The sequence below is a fragment of the Malus domestica genome, chromosome 15 (genome assembly GCF_042453785.1).
Source record: "Malus domestica chromosome 15, GDT2T_hap1".
NCBI lineage: Eukaryota > Viridiplantae > Streptophyta > Magnoliopsida > Rosales > Rosaceae > Malus > Malus domestica.
Window position 1 is genome coordinate 53,456,199 of NC_091675.1, and position 22,733 is coordinate 53,478,931.

Genomic DNA, 22,733 nt, shown 5'->3' on the forward strand with positions numbered 1-22,733 from the left:
CCAGTTCATATTATTATAAGCTAGAAATATGTTTTTGGATTATTGTACTTGAAATTTGTTTTCGTTTTAATTTGGATAAACAAATAGTTTCTTTTACGTCTTTCTTTTAATTGAAGCCTTGATGTTGTTTGTAATTTAATTTCAATTTTAAAACATTAGAAGTGCTCTTCAAGCTATTTGGTTTATCGTTTGTGTGGATGATGTGTAAAAATTGGATTTAACTAGTATTGACGTTGTTTAGTTAAAAATTTAAAAAAAAAATCCTGCAAAACAAGGTGTTACAAGATTGAACTCGATAAATTTGTCAAACTAGAACCCTACCCGAATAAACCTACACACTTGAAACCCGAGCTCGAATGAGCTCGCATGAACCCAAACCCAACCCATTGCCTTGTGAAGGTTGGGGTCAACCCACCCAACCCGCTCGAGTTGCATTCCTATCTATAGCCTAATCCTACCCATCCCCTATCTTCAAAACAAGTTCAGCCAAGAACGTTAACTTGGAAGTTTGGAAACCCGGAATGTGAGATTGGTTGATTCTTGAGGTTAAAATGGGGATGTCCAAAGATAAAGTTTGTGTTGATTGTTATCAAAACATGGTAAGTGAAAAAATTATGAAAGCAAGCAAAAAAGCATTTTACCACCAAGAAATGCTATGGAGACTTTCAAAGTGGAACTTTCCATGAACTTTACCACCTCATGGTTTAACGTCAATTCTCGTGCTAACATTGTACAAAAAACATGAGGTATCAAAGAGTCCATAGCAAGTCCCACTTTTGAGGGTACTACCTAACAGACAACTGGACAAGCAATCACAAGTCAGGGTGATACCGAAATATATAACAAAAGTAATATGTTATAACTGAATAAACCTCCTTACATACCATATACCCCATTGGGGGGCTAAGTTTCCTTTTTGACAATCTCTTGTTCTAAAATAAAACGATACAACACAACCCGTTTAGGCTTTAACACTTCCCCCCTCCGAGCCTCCCACCTCCCTTAAATTCGAAAACAACGACAAAACATCTCATACCCCCAACCTTTGACTACAAATTCTACTAGTGATACATCCACAGTCAGTCTCAGCACCACACTATAATTTACAGAACTTTGTTTATTGAAACACCATCGCCTACGCAAAACAAAAAAACTGACTGTTTATACAAGCATAACGTTCTTGACCACGGAGATAATGAGATTTTTGATATTGAGGAAGAAACTGGTTCTCAGCTGAAGCGCACTTCTCCACTTGCATGTACTTCTTTGACTGTCTTGTCATACTCGTCTTCTTCTTCTTCCTCCTCGCCTTCGACATCTTCCTTTGTATCACCATCTTCTTCTCCCCAGCCAAAGCCTCCAATTGATCGGGAAACTGGAGGAGGATTTTTGGCTTCCTCCACTATCTTCATGATGGCTTCAATACTTTGGAGAGAAAAGGTTGGGTTTTCTTTTCTGTAGTAAACGGTTTGAGCTGCTTCTGTAAGCTCTCTAGGCAAGTTCTTTAAAAACCACGGGTGGTTCTTGATTTCTTTAATGGTGATCCTCTGAAACAAGAATTGAAGCCAGTTGAGCACATCATGGAAGAGTATGATAAGAACCAATATCAAATTCACTTATGCATCTAATGTTCAACACTAGCACAATGATTCAAACTTTTATAATTCATTTCTTTTTGTTTTAGGGGCCACTAAAACCTCGGCAGGAGCAAATCAGATGAGACTGATTGTAAACAAAATATACGAGGACTGAGATGCATACCTCCATCTTCTCATTCCGAAGGTTAAAACATTAGTTGGTTGTTAAGACAACAATTACGTTTGAGGTACCATCATGGATTTTTTATTCTTCCAAAGACTATCATGGTAAAGATTGCAAGGGACACTTTATTATACGCCTAGTCTAGTAGCCTATTCTGTGTCATCAGCCTATATACACAAATTAATTTGATGTTGTCATAACAAGACAATGAGCCAATTGCCATTAACCTACAAAGTTCAGAAACCTAAAGCTTTCTTTTTTAAGTAAATATTATTGAAACTTGCCAGGCAACATAGTATAATACATACCCTTCCTGAATTTGCAACAAAGATGCGAGAGAGGAGATGCCTACAATCTTGAGATATGTGAACATAGTCTGGGATCTTGTACTGAACAGACATTATTTTCTGCATCAAAAGAATGAAAAGGAAACTACACAGTTAAAACAGAAAAAGGTTAATGATTAACTTTCAGGGCTGAATAAATAGTAAAATTACATTAATGGTTTTCCTGAAATTCTTTGGATCTTCTTGGTCTTCAAATGGATAAGCTCCCACCAGCATAACATACAGGGTTACTCCACATGACCACACATCTGCCAACTGGATGAACAGAAACGAAAATCAGATAAAGGTCGTACCCAGTGCACAAGGCTCCCGCTTTACGCAGGGTCTGGGAGAGGTGAATGTCGGCTAGCCTTACCCCCATTTATGGAGAGGCTGCTCCCAAGTCTCGAACCCGAGACCTACCGCTCATGGGCGAAGGCACTTGCCATCGCACCAAGTGCGACCTCTTAGAAACGAAAATCAGATGATTGAAGTAAAAGCTGTATAATATATATTTTTTTGTTGAAAATTTCTATTTAAATTCTAAGCACAAAAGATTCAATGAACACGTGTATAACATCATTTAACTTCCTGCTCTCCCCAGGTAGGAGAACGGTTGAACTCCCTAATTCCTAGTTGTCATGTAAACAAACATTGCTATTACAGAAGCAAATAATTGAGCAAAAGAAAAAATGATCTGTGCTCTATAAATTATAAAGTCAAATACATCATGACATCTAATCTACCACTCCAAGTTTCAACTCATTTTCGTCGTCATTAAATGATATACCTGCACCTTCAACCACCTACTTAGCACAACAAGAAATCACATCTTATGACGAAATCTGGAAATACCATTCATTGTAATGACTGGCTATCAACTAATCCTTAGAACAATATACAAGTATCTTTAAAATTGTAGTGCATCAATTATCAGAGAAGAATGAAAATGACAGCAATGAAAAAATTGAAGGCTACCTTGCCATCATACTCTCTTCGAGAAAGAACTTCAGGTGCAATATATGCAGGAGTTCCCACAGTTGATTTAGGCCTTGAATGCAGCAAGGATGACTACACAAATAAAGTTCATCAGAATATAGAACTTTTACATTTACCTTGAAATAACAAAAGCCTCTGACAATATGTTCATTGTAGAATTAAACCTTAGAATAACCAAAATCGCAAATTTTCAGGCGTGGAGCTGGGCTGCCATCCAGCAAGGTATTTTCCAGCTTCAAATCTCGGTGGCATATTTGCTGCACAGAAAGACAAGAGAAAAATGAGAATCATGGGTTAAGGGAAAAATCCATTGGAGATCAGGAACTCTAACAACTCATATTATCTTCACCAGAGAATGACAGTAGCTAACTCCCGAGATAAGCTGCTGAAAAAAATATCTAGCCTGCAAAACCAACAAATTTAACTATTTAAGATGATGTTGTCTCTTAGAAACTTAACAAATTAGCCACATTGGACAAAACACATTGGAGGTTATCCAATCATAAGTATTGGCATGCTATAAGTATAGCTATCAATTTCTTCATCATGTCCGGGATTTTATTAGGACACAAGTACAAAAGTTTTAAAAAATTGGAGCTTCTCATTAATCAAGATCAGTGATCAAACCTCATCTTCACTGAACCTTCCTGCATTGCAAATCCTCTCAAAGAGCTCTCCACCAGCCGCATACTCCATAACAATAGCAAGATGTGTAGGAGTCAAAACTACCTGAAATTACAGAACCTCATATTAGCACGCTGAAACTGATAAGATTTGATTTGGATCCTTCAGAGTTTCAGAATGCAGGAGGCCATATCAATAAACACACACCTCCTTGAACCGAATGATGTTTGGGTGGCGAAGCGATCGATGGTTTATGATTTCCCTTGCCACATTCTCATCAATCTGCAACCAAACAAGGGAACGTACAGTTAATCCCATACACGTATACATATACACATAATCATACGAAAATAACAAAATAATCTGTTTCTTATGGATGCATTGAACGAAATGGAAAGATTCTAACTTTTTCGAGTACCAACTACGAAATCAAACGAGTGGGTTTTCCTATATGAGGTTTGTAATCCTAAAAGAATTAAACTTCAATGCAAAAACAAATACGTAAAAGGTGATACGAAATTACAGTGAAATTAAAAAGGGGGGGGGGGGAAGTAAGGACCTTTTGGCCGCGTTCGATGTATTTCATGGCAACGAGCTCTTTGGTCTCTTTGTTCCTCATAAGCCTGGCCACCCCAAAATTCCCAGATCCAATATCCTTAACAAGCTCGTACTTTTCCATTTTCTACGCTTTATTTATTCAAATTTTGCTGTTTGAGGCTCCGTATAGAAACTCCAATTGAGATACACACCTCGGAAGCTTGAAAGGATCGATTGAGCTTTCAATTCATGGATGATCTCCAAGCTCACACAACACCCAAACGGAGCAATTGGATCGAATTGGAAAAAAACCCAAATCCTGGAACCGAGATCAGCGTTCTAGAGAGATGGAGAGGGTGGGGGGATTGGGAAGGAAGAGGGTTATTGAATTGGATCACTTGCTGGATTTGATTTGGGGAATTAATTAGGATTGGGGATGCATGTGGTGAAGATTGAAAGAAAGATTATTCTATTAGTGGAGAGAGAGAGAGAGAGAGAGAGAGAGAGAGAGATTTGAGGGTTGATGAGCTGAGTGAGGGATCCAAGATGCGAGAAATTTCTTTGAAGGGTAGTAAGCAAGGAATCAAAACGCTTTTTAAAAATTCCAAACACTGGTTCTGAGCTTTTTTATTTATTTATTTTCAATTTTTTTTTAATTTCTCTATGTTATTTTTTTTCCCATTTTGACGTACTATGCATGACTTTGACTATAAATGCATGTACATGAGATCAAAGGATATAGATTGAGAGAGACATTTCTTCGCTCCAAAAAGGCGGTTGGGACCACAAATTTGGGATCAATTATCATCGAACCTCCCTTTGTAATTGTAGATGTTAGTATAAAAATGTTTTTTTTTTAAGGAAAACTAACAAAAATGACTTGAAAACTTTGAGTTTTAATTAAAATGACAAAAAGTTGTTGTAAGTGAATAGTATAAGGAGTGACTTTTTAAAGTAAAAATGTGATTTTTCATTAAAGTGAACAGTAGCGGGAGTGTTTCGTTAAAACTCCCATTTTTATTGTTATTATTTTGGTTTCGGCTCTTGGCAGTGACGGATCTAGAATTTTAACGTTGGGTGGTCCTAATCAAGGTACACTAGATGCTAGTGAGGTGGCGAACTGGGTTCTAGCGTCTAGGCCCCTAGATGGGGCCTAAGTAGGAGTCTATGTAGATTAGGTTGATATAAGTAAATTTATTATATATCACATGAATAAGATCTAAGCTTATATGTTCCTCTTCGTCGTAAATTAGATCTTTCTTCTTTGTTCTTAGCTTCTGGTGCACAACACTTGCCTAAACCGTTGGATGGTCTTCTCCCTTCTACCATATGCCCAGACTGTTGGGTGGTCCCGGGACACCCAAGTCCATGAGTGGATCCGCCTTTAGTCCTCGATCAACCAAATGATTACACTGCAACCATTTTTAATTAAATATTTTGATCGAATTCCTTAGCATTATTGTAACTATTTCATTTATGAATTTAATATTTTCACAAAATATGGCTTCTAAATAAATTCAAATGAGAGTAAATAATATTATTAAAAATATAATAATCACTTTAAAAATCAACACTAGGGTAATACTCTTCCCTAAGTTTAATGTACCAGCAATTATTAATATTTAAAAAGAAGAACTATTGGTATAAAATAAATATATGTAATTAACTTGGGTATGTTACCGCTTAATATTACGGTCTAGTGATATTCCTCTTTACTTATAAGTAAAATGTCTTAAGTTTGATGATCGCCAAAAACGAATTTGAACCATATTAATGCTAGTCCATTTGTGAGGTTGAACCCACCTCCTCTCTTAATATAGATAATAACGTTTGTTAAAAAAAAACTGTGTAGATTAACATACGGTAAAGAGGGTCTTTATCACAGGAATTCCTATGACTTTTCCTCCAACTCTTCTGTACTACCTCCATCTATGTGTGTTGTTATCAATGGCCCCACTACTTCATGTTAAATTCTTAATCTCCCATTGAGCATCTTCAAAAAAGATGTTAAATTATCCGCATAAGCTATAACAGTGAAAAAAGACAGTCATTAATTATTTCCAATCGAAATACCAAATTCTATGTATCATGACAAGAAATAACAGCAAATGAGCTTGCTGTTAAATTTGATAGCAGCTTCAAAAAAAAATTTGCTAAATATTTTGATGTCCACTCTCTCTGAAAGTCTGTGAAAAAACAGTAAAAAAATTCTAACCTTTTCGAACTTTTTCTTCTGAATCATCAGATCTATGACTATCTCTCTCTCCTCTCTCATCTTTCTCTCAACTTGGTACTGGTAATGGGATTTTGTACTAAAGTTTTTTTCTATACGGAGGTCTGGATTTTGCAGCTAAAATCTAGATATGTGCTGGAGATTTGAACTTTCTTACTTTTCCTTTGTTCAGACTTCCTCCTCCTTCTCGCAGTTCACAACCCAAATCCGCCTCAAAACCCCCAAATTCCCAAACCGCAGATCGCAAAATCTCCACGTCCTCGCCGTCGCCGTCGACCCACAACAGGAACTCCCCCAAAACAGCCCCCAGCGGCTCCTCAAAGAGCTCTCGGAGCGCAAAAGGGCGATTTCTCCGAAGAAGAAGGTGCCGCCGAAACGGTTCAGACTCCGGCCGCCGTTGGACGACAAGAGATTAAAATGATTTTTATTATGAATTATTTATATGTAAAATTTAAAGTATAAGAAAGAAATTAAGAAAAAAAATAATGTAATAAAATAATAGTTTAATTTGACATATTAGAAAGAGCAAAATATAAAAATATGTCAAAATGTCACATAAGCTGTCAAATTTAAATTTTAAATTCAAAATTTGCAGGCTTAGTGGTCTTTGCCCCTAATCATAATATGATTGCTTTTCAAGGCATTACATCAAAAGAGGTTGTTATTACTTTGACAAAAAGAAAAGGTTGTTATCACGAAATATGGTGAAAATCGTTTATTAAATTGTTGAAGAGAATCTAACATTTATTTTGGTTTGGTATAAGATCTTGAGGTTAGGTTTAGGGTTTGTTGTTTTGTAATAAAATATATTCATTATCTTCTTCTATACATACTCGTCTCTTTTCAAGGCTAAACTAAACTAATCTGCTATATGTATGATTAGTATAGTCTAATTGATAGGGTAATTGGGTTAAATAAAAAAAAGCTGGTCCATCGGTGCAAAAAATAGATAACAATTAGATCAAGAGCTTGTGCCCTTTCAGCGGCCCTTCCAACTTCTGCCTGGGCTTGCACCTGCCGGCTACATGAGTTGATAGAGTGGTGTGCACCCACGTGCACAACCCATAGCCAAATTGCTCATTTTGCCTCCAAGTTGAGTAGTTGAATTTTCAATGGTCAATCGACTGGACCGTTAGATTACCCACAGTAAAAAAAATTGTAATTTTTTTTTGCAGCTGCCACGTGGCGCAATTTGAGGCATCCAACATAAATAATTTTGAAATTTAATGGCAAGGATTATTGTAAGAGTAAGAAATAAAAAAAATACCAAAAATATATCCAAATTATTTAAGAAATAAAAAAATTACCAAAAAAAATCCTTTTTTTTTCTCTAAATACCCAACCATCTTCTTCATTCCTTGTATTTGAAATATATTATTGAAATTATACAATCATTTTATTTTCATAGAACATACTTACAAAGTATAAAAAAATAATAATATACATATTTATCAATAGTACCCTTACCCTTCACAAACAGGTGAACTTGCCATGGATGGAGCTGGCTTAGGCCCAGCAGGGGCGGATGCCCCCCCTCAATTATCTTTTGTTGAAAAAATATACTCTTTTAGTTGCTTGTGACATTAGTATTAACTATTTTATGCACAATTGTCATCGTTGAAAGAGCATAATCAACCATAAAAATTCTAAAGATGATTGAGTAATTGGATGAGAGATCAATGGATGAATGATAACATATTATTTTTTTATAGAGAGATTTTATTGTATTAGTAATGAAGTTGTCATGCAACGTTTCAAAACATGAAATGCGTTGAGGGATATTGTAATAAGTTGTATAAAAAAAACTTATGGATTAATATACAAGTGTTTTGTTGAGTACATTTTTGAACTTTTTAATTTGTGACTTTGTTATTTGAGGGTGCTTTTGTCCATGCAGATCTCTAACCTTGTCCTTGGAACTTGCACAAAGGTAATTGCTCTTCAGAGTTAATTGTAAATACAATTTCATTTCCCTTGCCCTTGCCGTTGCACTTCTAAAATGAATGGACTTGCTCTCACGGATCTCACACGGGATGCCTCCGCCATGTAGATAGCACCAACTGGAGTATGTGGTGTCGAGTTGAAAGGCATGGTGTCATCATCGACCTCTCCATGGTTAACTAGTGGTAGCTCAATCACTCTCCATGGATGTCCACTAATATGGAAAAGGATTGTCTGCCCTTCTTTTTTTCATGCCTTTCCATGCCCTCCTGTTTTGTGTGGTCACGGTTAAGCCATGTCAACATTTTATATTATTTTTTTATAAAGATAATAAGACAAAAATGAATAGTAATATAAAATGTTGATGTGGTTTAACCGTGATCACACAAATAAGAGGGCATAGAAGGACATAGAAAAAGGAAGGACATGCAATCCTTGTCCCACTAATATTGTCATCTTCTAATGTCATGTTACAACTTGAAGATAAAAACAAGGACCGTAATGATTTGAAAAGATCTCTCCAATAGAAAGAAACACAGACACGAAGAAAAACAAGATCAAGGATATGAAGATAGCCTCTTGTCGGGCACTTTTGTTTTGTTCATGTGCTTGTTTTCTCACATTCCCAAACCTCAAGCATCACAGTCCTTTGCCTAAAGCTTCTATGATTCAAATTTCATCCTGAAAGTAAGTAATTATAAAAACAAAAAAAATTTGCCCATAGATTTTCTCACGAGAGCAAGAGTGATTGACAATTTGTGTGAATCTATAGGTTCACCTTTGAAATGACTCCATGTGAAACCCTAGATTCTCTCAACATATAGTACGACTCTTCAAGACTAGTATGGTTCATACCAAAAAAATTTAAGAAAATAATGCCAATGTCGATAAATAAGTTAACAGATGATACGAAAGTTCAAACTCTGTTGAGATTGTCAGTCAAATCCTTAATGCGAACAAAAATATGGTGTTGTATAATCATGAGCCTTAATTTTGCCGATTCCCAATTCAAAATGGCTTGCACGGTGCAAACCCCGTCGCATGGTGTAAGAAGACTTCCAAGCTCTCCATTGGAATAAGATGAGACTTCCAAATGAGGTACATGCTCTCAATTTGGCAACAGTGCTAGTCCCAGGTTTCAAGGTAGAGGCCTCTATGATTTTTTTTTCTTCATAAAAAAAGGACCATCTTTTGGCTTCATCTCGACAGTCCACCTTTTTGAAAGCCGAGAAAACTCACAAAACCATTTTAGTCTCCCTTTGACCACCAGTAAGATACTTCCAAGGTAGAGCTTTGTATGGTAGGTATTGGGGTTTTTGTGAAAGGATACACATTACAAGGATGCCGATGTGATATTTGGTTGTTGTGAAACAACAATGATCCATAACAGCCCAATAAACTCAGTCTCCAAAGGACAAAAGACAGAAACAAAAAGCCCAACCATAAAGCCCAAAAGGCCCAAATTAAATTAAAGGAAAAAGAAAGAAAGATGCGTTCCGAAGTCTATCTTTTGAGAAGACTTTGGAGAGTAATTGAGTCGAGTCCGAGTGGCATCAGCCTCAGCCTCTGCCTCCTCTGCCTCTGGGAGAGATCACAACACAAAACATTACACCACCTTCTCACGCTCACCGTCCAGATCCCACCCTCGCCGGCGATCGCCATGTTCTCCTCCGTCCGATCTCTCTCACCCCTCCTCCTCTTCGTCTTCTTCCTCCTCGCTCCCGCCTTCGCCTCCGAGTCAGATCACAAGGTAAATTACTTCACCCTCTGTCTCTCTCTCTCTCTCTCTCTCTCTTCCATTTTGTGCTGCTCAAACCCTAACATTGGCTCTCTCACTAAATCCTGGTAGATCGCTATGTTTGTCCTTTTAATCTTTGAATTCGGATTCAGATCTGTAATTTGTACGGCTTGTTTGTGTATGTGTTTGTTAGGGTGAGATCTTAACTGGGTTTGCTTATTGGTCGTATTGTTGCTGTTTTTGTCTTATGGGTACCTACGATAGCGCTTATATTGGCGAATTGGGACTTGCAATGGTGATTTTAATATAGGGTTTTGGTATTATGATAATGGGTTCCAGGGGCCTCAAGGAAATCGATGACGAAATTTGTGTACGTTGGGGTTTATGCTTGCATTTGAGTAGATTTGCGCATGGATGCCTTTAGCATAGAGAAAGACTAGCTTCTCGAAAGTGCAGATCTTGGAACTTGAAAACTACTTTGTATAGATAGCTAATATCGCAATGCATCTATAACACTGAAAATTACATATGAATGCGATCCAGCTCCACCAAAAACAGGTTGCAAGTCAATCTGCAATCGTAACACAAGAAGCTTGCCTTACCATGTCAAAAAAAAAAAAAAAAAAAAAAAAAACTTTATGAGTGCTAATGTACCGTACATCTATCCATAAGTCGGGTACCCGTATTCATTCAACGAACTCATATAGTGTGGGATATGTTAGCAGCTGTAATGATTTTGGTTGATACTTGTAAATAGATCTACTTGAGAGGTCTTAGCTAGTTTTGCTAGTTGGTGGATTTCTTATCCACTATTTTGTAATTCATGCTATTGTTTTAATAAATTGTTACCGTTTATTCTCAAAAAAGAAAAAAAGGTTGCTTTGAAAACACACTAAGGTGGAGGCATCCTGATGCTCTAATGAAGCATTTACAGATGGCTGATTGCATTGAATTATAGATGTAAAAGACGTTAGGATGAAGCCTTTTTCTGTAATCATCACGTGTTAACTAGACTTTCACATACACTGTCATTCTGTCATCTGTATTATTAATCTAACTTCAAACCATTTGTTGACTAGTTCTAATTTCACACTTTCCTGTGCTGCTAGGATAATTGATCTTGGATTGATCCATGCTTGATCTAATTATAAATTATGTCTAAATGTTCTAATGCTCCCTTGCTTTCGTTTGCAGTATAAAACAGAAGAATCAGTTACCCTTTGGGTGAATAAAGTTGGGCCCTACAATAATCCACAAGAAACATACAATTACTACAGTCTTCCTTTCTGTCATCAATCTGAAAATGCTGCTCACAAATGGGGTGGTCTTGGTGAAGTCCTGGGTGGAAATGAGCTGATTGATAGCCAGATTGAGATAAAGTTTCAAAGTATGTGGACTTCCATGCTCTGCTATAATTTTTGTTGATGGATTGTGGTATTTAATTGCAACTTGATTTGTTTCATTTCTCTGTTCAGAAAATGTGGACAGGGCTACCATTTGCCAACTTGAACTTGACGATCAAAAGGTTAAACACTTCAAGGATGCAATCGAGAATAACTACTGGTTTGAATTTTTCATGGGTATGTTTTACATAAAATTATTTAATACAATATATATAGACAGTATGAAATATTTGTTTAGATTAAATCGATGTATGGTGTTTCTAGATGCATAAAAAGTTTTTGTTGGATGTCCTGAGTTAACATTCCAAAATACTTTTTGTTAAAAAAAAAAAAAAATCCAACATACTTATGGACTTTTGATTTACAAAATCGGTACTTTTATTGGTATTTAGTATGCATTTTTTTTTCTGGGGGAGTCGGTGGTGCGTTGGTTCCATTGTTATGACATCATTGCATTCCTGGATATACAATGTTATGGCAAGTGTGAAAGATGAATCATACTTATCTAGTGCATGGGAGAGAGTGATTTAGGAAGCAAAAGAGTATGGCAGAATTATCTTTAAATCAATATTAAGAACATTTCTCATGCTTATGTTTGGACAATAATATTGCTGATGCAATAAAAATATGTACTTGTATGTTTTCTTAGTCATATAAGATAGTTAAGCAAACGTGTGTTGTGACTGACAAGTCCATGCCTCATGACCTACAGTCTAATTGTTGCCAAATTCAATATAACCTTACAACACACGGAACTTGAGGAAACTTGATGCTTAACTACAAGAAATTTGTGTTAATTACATTTTCATGAACAGTATTATAGAGTCTATACACGTAGGAAATGCTCACAATTATCTGAAAAGTAGCTTTATTATGTGTTTGGGAATCTAGATCTTTGTGGGGATCTATTGCAAGGGTTTATTTTCTCTATGTTTTGTGGTCAATTCGTTTGGGGCATTCACTGATCCTATATTTTGTATCTTTAACATATTATCTTCCCTGGACGTTGCTGTGCTGGATGCATGTTCAGATGATCTGCCTTTATGGGGTATGCATCATACTCATTCCTTCAAATTTTGAGCTCACGTTTATGTTATCATCCTATTAAATTGATCTTCATCGTCTCATGACGTTCTAGGCTTTGTTGGTGAGTTGCACCCGGACAAGAACAGTGAAAATGGCAAGCATGTCCTTTACACGCATAAAAATATTATTGTTAAATACAATAAAGATCAGGTTTGTGATTCTCCATATCAGATGTGGCTTTAATAGTGGGCTTGAGGATCTATGATATTCATTATAGTTTATAATTTTGTAGATCATTCATGTGAATCTCACTCAAGATAGTCCAAAGCCGTTGGAAGCAGGGAAGAAATTGGACCTAACTTACTCTGTCAAATGGATTGCAACCACTATCACATTTGCACGTCGATTTGATGTCTATTTGGACTACCCTTTTTTTGAGCACCAAGTAATAACTGATTATGTGTTTATATGTTAACTTATTTTTATTTCTGACGCTGACAGCATATTATTCTAAATTCAGGAGAATTAAGTCTGCAAGGGATTTTAACATTGGCTGCTTAATAATGCTTTTTTCTTTTTGGTTTTTTAATGAGCTGTATGACCATTTTGCAATTTGCAGATACATTGGTTCTCGATTTTCAATTCATTCATGATGGTTATTTTCCTTACTGGTTTGGTGTCAATGATATTGATGCGGACTCTTAGGAATGACTATGCAAAGTATGCTCGGGAAGACGACGATCTGGAGACTCTGGTATGATCTAATGATTTTAATCATATCATCCTTCTTTTAGATGTTTTGTTATTTTTCTTATGTGACGTAGATAGAGATACAATAGATACCGTCCTTGTGTGGTGACTGGTAACCCTTTTGAAAATGTGCCTATTGTAGGAAAGAGATGTCAGTGAAGAGTCTGGGTGGAAACTTGTGCATGGGGATGTTTTTCGGCCTTCTCGAAATTTGGTTATTCTTTCAGCCGTTGTTGGCACGGGCGCTCAGCTAGCGTTGCTTGTTCTTCTCGTCATCTTACTGGCAATTGTTGGGATGTTGTATGTTGGGTATGTTGACTACTTGCTCAAAAGTACTTGGGATGCTATTTTGGGTTTTCCACTTTCCTAGTTTTTTTATTTAAATATTTTTTTATGATTTTCGAAATGTTTATGTTTGAATCATAAATATATAAGTCTTGCATACTTATATGTTGGTGTAATTAATATTAGGCCAGCGATGCAACACCACACATTAATCTTTCCCTGTCTTAGCTCTTAGCTTGTTATCTGATTTTGCATGCTAAATAGTTAATTACTATTTGTGTACCTGGGAAGAATTGCTAGAACTTTAATAGAGTATTATGTCTTACATCATTTTTTATTTGGTGTCTCAGGAGAGGTGCAATTGTTACAACTTTCATAGTGTGTTACGCCCTTACATCTTTCATTTCTGGTTATGTAAGTGGTGGGATGTATTCAAGACATGGTGGTACGTATTTAATTTAATTCATATGATAGATATGGTATTCATTCTGTTTAAGCCTTCTAACAAATCACAACAACCTTTGTTTGGATATTTCTGAGCTTGTGTTATTTCTGAAATATTATTCGTTGTTTTATCAGGTAAAAATTGGATAAAGTCAATGATACTCACAGCATCTCTATTTCCATTTATGTGCTTTGGGATTGGGTTCATCTTGAACACAATTGCTATATTTTACGGGTCACTGGCTGCTATTCCTTTTGGTACAATGGTGGTTGTTTTTGTGATTTGGGCATTCATCTCTTTTCCTCTAGCACTTCTTGGTACAGTTGTTGGAAGAAACTGGAGTGGTGCTCCTAACAATCCTTGTCGTGTGAAAACCATTCCTCGTCCTATTCCTGAGAAGAAATGGTATTTAACCCCATCTGTAGTCTCATTGATGGGAGGACTTCTGCCCTTTGGAAGCATATTTATCGAAATGTATTTTGTCTTCACATCCTTCTGGAATTACAAGGTGAAATTTCGATAACTATGTGCTTTTTATAGTATAGACTTGCTGATTAATAGATCTGAGTACCAAATAACGTTACAAACATTGGCAGTGCATGCCATTCCTTAGACAAAGTTACACTTACAATAGTTGGTCATTATGAGACCAAGCTTGTGAAAATTGTAGAAGTCACGAATTTCATTAGCTGAATTTTATGTCTTGAAAGCAATGATAGGAATCATTTGTTCGTGAAAGACTCAGTGAAGTTCTGTTACAGCACATATGAGAAGATTCTATATTGTTGAGAAAGTTGTTAGTCTATTGTGGCAAAAGTGCATGATTGTCGTTGAGTGTTGACGGTGATTACCATGAATGCTAACGTATTTCTTCGTCTTTGTGTCTTAACAGGTGTATTATGTCTATGGCTTTATGCTGCTTGTTTTTCTGATTCTCATCATTGTTACTGTGTGCGTGACAATTGTGGGGACATACTTCTTGCTTAATGCTGAGAACTACCACTGGCAATGGACTTCTTTCTTTTCTGCTGCATCAACAGCTGTCTACGTGTACTTGTATTCTATATATTACTACTATGCAAAGACCAAGATGTCGGGTTTCTTCCAGACCAGCTTCTATTTTGGATACACTTTGATGTTTTGCCTTGGCTTAGGAATCCTTTGCGGTGAGTTTTCTCTTATACACTAACTTGACTTTTATTTCCACATCAAGGATTTATAGATGTCAATTTTTTTGTTCTCGACTCTTCCCACCCAACCAGCATGGCAGCTGAAAAGTAGCCACTTCAAGGATTTGTAGATGTCAAATTTTTTTTTTTTGCTCAACTCTTGCTCCCACCCAACCAGCATGGCAGCTGGAAAGTAGGCTATCATGTTGTTGGCCTATGTATTTAAAGGCGTTTTTACAGTGGTCATTACTTTGTTGAACCATATGCTTGACCTGAGCATTAGTTGCCTAGTTACTAAGAAGAAATGTTTCTTCCTGAGTGCCATATTCTCCCACGCCTCTTGATTATAAACGCTAGAAAAGTAAAAAGTGCCAGAAAAATGTTTTAATCTGTGTTTCATTTGTTTCCTTTTTTGAATGTGCAGGAGCTGTTGGATATCTGGGTTCTAATTTGTTTGTAAGGAGGATCTACAGAAACATCAAGTGCGACTAGAGCATCTCCGCGAGGAAATGGACCTGATGGAGATTCTCTGAGTAGATTGGCCGTTGTTGAGGTACGTGGTCAGGGATGGGGATCCAGTAACCACTAGAGACTGAAATCACAGGGTTTGAGGACAGGGATGTATTCTTCTCTGGACTCGGTAAAGCCCTGAGATTTTTTTGTTTTCCCCGGCTGTAAGTGAAAGCCTTAATTTTAGATGCAGAGATTGTTTTATAATCTAAGTTAGCGGATGTCGAACTCCTGTTATTTCATTATTTTCTTTTTTTTCGACCTTTCACAAATAGGTGCCCCGTTACTCTCCGTCTCCGAAAACGAACCTTTGATTCTGAGTTATGTAACGACTTGTGAATTTTGATTCCATCTGTACCTTGCATATATAAGTATCATTGTCTGAAACGGTGAAACCACACATTGTGTCTTTACATCTTTGCACGATTTATTTCGAGTATTTCTTGTAACTTGTATGAATGACAATTGATTCCGTAATATTTTGTCGTGTCGATAAGGAAGATTAAGGATGAGCATGTCTCCAGCAAGAGCTGATAGCATTTATGCTCCTTTCCATGCCGTAAACGAGCTCTGTTTTTCGACCTGCATTGTACAAAATTTGCTATACACTGACATAAATCTTTGTATCATAATTATTTAACTTAAGATTATCGCTTTTCAAATGAAATCTAGATCCTCTTCGGATTTCAGAGTTCATGGACTGAGTGATCTGGATTACTTATCTTAAATCTTACGGCTTCCGTTAGTCCATACTACCATTCCACCTTACAAGAATTAGGGGTTCGGATCTCTCTCCCTCTTCCTCTCTTGAATAGTTCGGATTACGAGATCCGTCAATTCCGAACTGCGAGATTTAGAGGGGATCTGAATTCTGAAAATGATAGCCTCTTGTTTGTTATACAGGTAATGCTATAGTTAAATCCATCTTGGTAACTTTAATTTAACCAGTGGTGTAGAGAAGGACAAGTCCTCTAATTTTGTAGCTAGGAAGAGTGGATCTAGTGTTGTATGTGCGGCCACATGCTCATTTCACATCTTGTGATCTCCAGTCAATTTATGTGGTCATAAATGTTTTTCGTTCCCACCTCCACCAACCAAGAGGAGATGTTAACCTCTGTATTATTTACCAGTTTATTTTAGAACCAATATTAATTAATTAATTTTATCGGATCTAGTAGCGTGAGCTTGTAACTAAGCATGACATTAAGGTGATTTTGATTGCTTGTATGAAATTTAATTGAGGTTATGGTAGTCTTAGTCTGTTCACCTGGCATGAAATTACGCAAAACGAGTCCTTCAACCCTTGAGTTAGTAGGATAAAACTGCGTGTGGGGATAACACTAACCATTGAAATAAGACCAAAAACCTCGTTCAGAGGAGGATTGTGCCCGCCACGTTCACTCACTCTCTATGGTCCTGTGGTGATAATAAAAAGATAGAGTGATCCACAAGATGTTGCCACGTGGCAGATAAGGGTTGATGCCACTTCATCCTCTCTCTCTCATTTGTAGCCACTCTATTTCCACAAACCATCCCATTTATCAACACCGCCAAGGCTTTCACTCCCACTCTCTTTAGCCACAACACAAAAAAGCCTTGCAACCAAAGCAAACCAACAAACATGGCAGCCACAGCTCTCTCAGGCACCATGGTCAGCACCTCCTTCATCCGCGGCCAGCCGATGACCAGCCTGCGGTTATCCCCCAACGTCGGTCAGGCCCTTTTCGGGCTCAAGGCCAACCGCGGAGGGCGTGTGGCGATGGCTGCCTACAAGGTGAAGCTGCTCACACCAGAAGGGCCACAAGAGTTTGAGTGCCCCGACGACGTGTACATTCTCGACGCGGCGGAGGAGGCCGGGATTGACCTTCCCTACTCATGCAGGGCAGGGTCTTGCTCCTCGTGCGCCGGCAAAGTTGTGAGTGGGGGTGTGGATCAGTCGGACCAGAGCTTTTTGGATGATGAGCAGATGGACGGTGGATTTGTGCTCACTTGTGTGGCTTATCCGTCGTCTGACGTCACACTTGAGACCCACAAGGAAGAGGAGCTTACTGGTTAAGTGCTTTTGAGCTTTCTCATGATGACGTCATGTTTTGATGGCTGCTGGCTGGTTGGATCTGCCTTAAGTTTGTTTCAGGATAAGGTTGTCTTGTTTCTAATTATATGAGTTGCTTAATGTTTTTGTACTCTCATTTGTGGTATGGAGATCATTGTATCTTGTAAACTCACCCTTGTATGAATCTCTCTCTTTGTTTGGAAGTGCTTTTAGAATAATTAGAGGTGCTTTTAGATAATTAAAAGTGTTTTTGAGTTGCAAAAGGTTCAAGAAGGAAGAACTTCCCAATGCTTTTCCACGAAGCACTCTGGTTTTCATCAAAAATTTCAAAGTACTTGTATTAAAAGTGCTTGTGAGCAGGTACCCCAAGTTTTCTAAGTTTAAAAGTGAAGGACATGTCTTCAAACCAGATTTGGGAATCAATTTTAACATTGCTTAACAGGACATTAAGTGTTAAGACCTTGCTTACTAATCCGTAGTCGGAATTGTAGGAATTGAAATCAGGAGGAGTCGGAATTGGATTTTTGTTGATTCTGGTTACGGATTATCAAACACCCCGTAAAATTATATTTCACAATGCCAAAAATACATGTGAAGCCTTCAACTGGCTTCGAATTCTTGGCGGACAAGTCAAGAACTTCATGTTTTCTGAAACAAATCTAATACAGCATCCACTTTTTCTTCCACTCGATTGCCTTCATCGTCTTCGTCGCTGTTAGTAGGAGGCTGTGAATCACTCATTCTTACCGATTCAGATAAATACTCGTGCACTCGAAATGAGCATTCATGCTGAGGTGGTTGAGGTTCGGAAGTGCTGCTGCCGGTGCTCTCTCTCCTTCTCTGTGTGGATGTGACGGTGTCGTATGGTGCTGCAAGTCTTCTTCAACCTACTCACATGGAGAAGCACCGTATCCTTCCTTTCCGCCATTCGTTCTTGTAAATTTAAAAGATCTAACGGTCCTTTTTTTACTTAAGAAACTGGTAGGAATAATATCAGAATTTGTTGCAATACTTCATCATCTACTATGTAGCTATTCAATTGCATCTCTTAAAATTACGAGATGGTTCCTTGCTTTTAAGGCCAAATTACCATTAGGATAATAATTTTTACTCTTCTTGATAACGTAGTATTCAAGCGGGTACTTCACATTTCATAAAATAAGTCAACTGAAACGGAAAATATATCATTTTCTTTACGTGTTGATATTTCTATGAAATGTTCTCAATTTCTCACAAAATTAGTGCTTGTGAAAAGAAAATTATTTTAATGTGCGAACCAATTTGTGTCATGTAACACTTCACTAGATTGACATGAACACGATACATACGACTTGTCTATTAGGTTTAGATTCAACTAATTAAAAATCAAATTCTCCACTACTTAGTAATAAAGATCTAGTAGTATTTATTTTCACTTATAAATGAGAGATTTTAGTGTAAATATTACGTTAAAAAAAATCAGGACTCCAAAATGTATTCTTGACCAAAGAAAAAAGTGTTTCTTTCAGAAAACAGTTCAAGTGTTTTTTAAAGATTTAATTGCATTTTGACTAAAATATAGTTCAGAAAATATTTTATTAAAAACGCTTTCAACCATTTTAAAAACACTTTCAGCCACTTAGTACTACGATATAGTGGTATTCTTCTTCACTAATAAGTGAGAGGTTCTATGTTCAATTCTCGTTAAAGGCGAATTTGAACTACATTATTGTTAGTTCATTGTGAGGCTAAACACACATCACTCCTACTGTGTATAATATATCAATTATTCAAAATATAGATAATATCGATTGTTAAAAAAAAAAATTGAAAATTGAAGGGCAAAACCGAAATTCTAGGAAGAATAAATGATGCGCGCGTGCAGGATTTGGGGTTAATGTACACTGAGCAGCGAACCCTTTTCTTCTCTAAAACCCCGAACAGGCCAAAATTCTCAAAACCCTAGCCATGGCGCTGAGCTCTCTCCGCCTCCGCCGAACCCTAAGCGGTCTCTCCACTCTCAACCGCTCTCTCTCCACAACCTCCGCACTCTCAGCTCTACACTCCTCTTCCTCTCCTCTACTTCGCGCCCCCACCTCAGAAAAATCCCCTGCATCGCCGCAACAGTCCTGGAGGCTCCTCCTCCAGTCTCGGACTTTCAGGTCGTCGTCGGTTTCCTCCGCACGGCCGGCGTCTTACGGAAACAACCAAAAGGACGAGATTGACCCGAATACGGTACTGTTTGAAGGGTGCGATTACAACCACTGGCTGATCGTCATGGATTTCCCGAGAGACAACAAGCCTCCGGCTGAAGAGATGATCAGGAATTATGAGGAGACTTGTGCTAAAGGCTTGAACATCAGGTCTCTCTCTCTCTACGTGTTTATGTTTATTGTATTTGATTTTATAATATGTTTGGTTACTAAGAAAATTTGGGGTAAAATTACATTTGTGAACGAAATTGTTAATTTTGAGCTTGGTTGTGTAGTTTCTGTGGTAATCGCCTTGAGCCCTTAAAGGAACTGATAAGATGTTACACTGTCTTGCCTATGAAATATTTTACTTTTAGAAAGAAAGAAGGGGAGGGGAATGAATTCGTTTGACGATGTTAGTTCTTTTCGGGTCTTTTCGATAGTTGCCGATTATCGAATGTAATTCTGATTGGTCTTACTATAGATATATTATTGGCTATATGTGTATTGCTTATCAACCATTTGCTGGGTCCTGGATGCGATTCTGTTAATGCTACTAGTTCCTTGGCGTGTTTTCGGCTAGCTTTATGTTTGCAGCAGTACTGTATGCATTGGATTTTTCTTCTCTTAAGTTTTATTGTTATTCAGTGTGGAAGAGGCAAAAAAGAAGATGTATGCTTGTAGCACTACAACATATACAGGCTTTCAGGTTGAGATGTCTGAGGAAGAGTCACAGAAGTTCGAAGGTAAGTTTTGGATAGCATTCTGCGTTACCATTGAAAATGATAGTCTTGAATCCTGCTAACTTCTCCGTTCGACATTTAACAGGTTTACCTGGAGTAGTGTTTGTGTTGCCAGATTCTTACCTTGATGTACAGAACAAGGAGTATGGAGGTTAGATTTTAATGATCATGTTCTTTGAGAATAGCGGGTTGCAAATTTATCGGCAGATTCAACCAGTTATGCTGTTTTGGATTGGAGAGTTGTAAACAAATGAGCTAGTCCATCCATATCTAGCATTTTAATTTATTTAAGTTGTTTTTGATAAATATCAGGAGACAAATACATTAATGGTACAATCATACCAAGACCACCCCCAGTTCAGTATGGAAGGCAGCAGGGCAGATTCCGTGATAATAACAGGAACCGTGACCAACAAAGATATGATCAGCAACGACCATCGTATAATCCGCCAGGCAATCCCTCCTATAGTCAACAGGGTGCTATGCAAGGTGGAGGGAACTATGAGGCATCACAAAATTATCCACAACAAAATTATAGGTCACCAAGACAAGGAGAGAACACAGGTCCTATTCCAGTGAATACCCCCGGAGCGAGGGATGCTTATCAGCCAGGCAGAGATCCAGTACCTTCATATCAGGGCAATTACAACCAAGGTGGGCAGCAAGGTTATCGTCCCGAAGAACACAGGAACTTCCCACAAGGAGATCAGAGGAATTATGCTCCTCCTGGTCAGCAGGGATTTAGGGGAGAAAATAGGAATTATGGCCCCCCACATGCTGATACCAGTGGGCAAGGTTTGAGTGGATTTCAAGGACAGGGAACACCTGGAGCTTATGGACAAGGGCCGAGCTCTGGAGCTTATGGGCAAGGGCCAAGCTCTGGAGCTTATGGGCAAGGGCCAAGCTCTGGAACTTATGGGCAAGGACCGAGCACTGGAGCTTATGGGCAAGGACCGAGCACTGGATCTTATGGACAAGGACCGAGCACTGGAGCTTATGGACAAGGACCGAACCCTGGGGCTTATGGCCAAGGACCGGCATCTGGTAATGGCCAGAGATACCCTGGGCATGGAGGAGATGACAGGTTCCAACAAAGTAACTATGTACCCGTGGGACAGGCAGGGATTAACCAAGTAAGATATCCACTGTTTATGAATCTTTAACTTGTGGAGTATCATTACAATTTGAGCATGAGATGAGAAATTGATGGAATTTTCTGCAAATTTTAGATAGCTCATGGTTATTGGTTTTTGCAGGGGAAAAATTATTGATGACATGCCAGTGCCACTCAAGACAAGACGATGCAAGAAGGGATGTAGGAAGACGAGTTATAATCGGTGTATTTCTCATGTTTGATCTGATGGGAAGGGAGATTATTTGTCCTCCTGAAGTCTTTCCGTGGTAAATAATCTGCCAAATTCCTTTTGTGAATCCTCTTTCGTAGTGAAATGAGACGGTGAAGCTTATCTTGTTGCAGTAGTTTTTGAAACTTCTATTGGGACTCTGGTGATTTAGACTTACATAAGGTTGGTTCCAACGGTCTTCGTAATATATTAAATATTGCTTGAAAACGATAATTGAGATTGGTGATTGATTAGTTTGAACTCAATTACGTGCGTAATGAAAGCTTTCCGGTACCACCAAGTGCTCCCTGCGCTCCCATTTCCATCCCCTGGGATGGAAAGCGGCGGCAGAGCCGCTGCAGACTTGCAGCTTCATGGTGGATGATAACCAACAAAAACAGAAATTACGGGGTAGAAGAACCCCAGTTTATTACCCGATTTAGTTGTTCTATGGGAAACGCCCTGGAACTGGACAAGCTTCCTCTGGTACATGACCGGGAAGAGAAAGTGCTACAAAGAAAAGAAAGGTTTTCCGAGGGCATTACATTTTCGAGTGGATATTCAACAAGTTTCTTAAAGTTTTGGAAAAATAAAATTCAAAATGCAAAATTAAAGTTAGGTTGGTGTTTAGGTGGGCGCCTAAGCAGGTTTAGGTGTCATTTCTTAATTTTTAAAT

General features: G+C 37.9%; 4 protein-coding genes across 4 annotated transcripts; 3 read left to right on the forward strand and 1 right to left on the reverse strand.

Moving 5' to 3' along the window:
* Positions 1-1,229: 1,229 nt before the first annotated feature.
* On the reverse strand, positions 1,230-4,389 carry LOC103425402 (serine/threonine-protein kinase SRK2A). The gene is given in 9 exon segments (NM_001320014.1): positions 1,230-1,547; positions 2,070-2,168; positions 2,259-2,363; positions 3,066-3,158; positions 3,251-3,343; positions 3,436-3,489; positions 3,714-3,815; positions 3,918-3,992; positions 4,270-4,389. Coding segments are annotated over 9 exon segments (1,059 nt in total).
* A 5,498-nt stretch (positions 4,390-9,887) lies between these two features.
* LOC103402525 (transmembrane 9 superfamily member 1) lies at positions 9,888-16,136 on the forward strand. The gene is made up of 12 exons (XM_008341275.4): positions 9,888-10,171; positions 11,354-11,546; positions 11,635-11,739; positions 12,593-12,610; positions 12,701-12,798; positions 12,881-13,033; positions 13,208-13,342; positions 13,481-13,647; positions 13,974-14,068; positions 14,203-14,576; positions 14,961-15,234; positions 15,662-16,136. Exons 1-12 carry the CDS (start codon positions 9,911-9,913, stop codon positions 15,727-15,729), a joined length of 1,941 nt encoding a protein of 646 aa, XP_008339497.3. The 5' UTR covers positions 9,888-9,910; the 3' UTR covers positions 15,730-16,136.
* A 408-nt stretch (positions 16,137-16,544) lies between these two features.
* Positions 16,545-18,003, forward strand: LOC103402526 (ferredoxin-like). Its single transcript, XM_008341276.4, has one exon. The coding sequence runs from the start codon at positions 17,369-17,371 to the stop codon at positions 17,801-17,803; it is 435 nt and encodes a 144-aa protein (XP_008339498.1). The 5' UTR covers positions 16,545-17,368; the 3' UTR covers positions 17,804-18,003.
* A 1,638-nt stretch (positions 18,004-19,641) lies between these two features.
* LOC103402527 (multiple organellar RNA editing factor 1, mitochondrial-like) lies at positions 19,642-22,291 on the forward strand. The gene is made up of 5 exons (XM_070813337.1): positions 19,642-20,142; positions 20,620-20,717; positions 20,800-20,865; positions 21,027-21,847; positions 21,971-22,291. Exons 1-5 carry the CDS (start codon positions 19,748-19,750, stop codon positions 21,983-21,985), a joined length of 1,395 nt encoding a protein of 464 aa, XP_070669438.1. The 5' UTR covers positions 19,642-19,747; the 3' UTR covers positions 21,986-22,291.
* Positions 22,292-22,733: the final 442 nt, after the last annotated feature.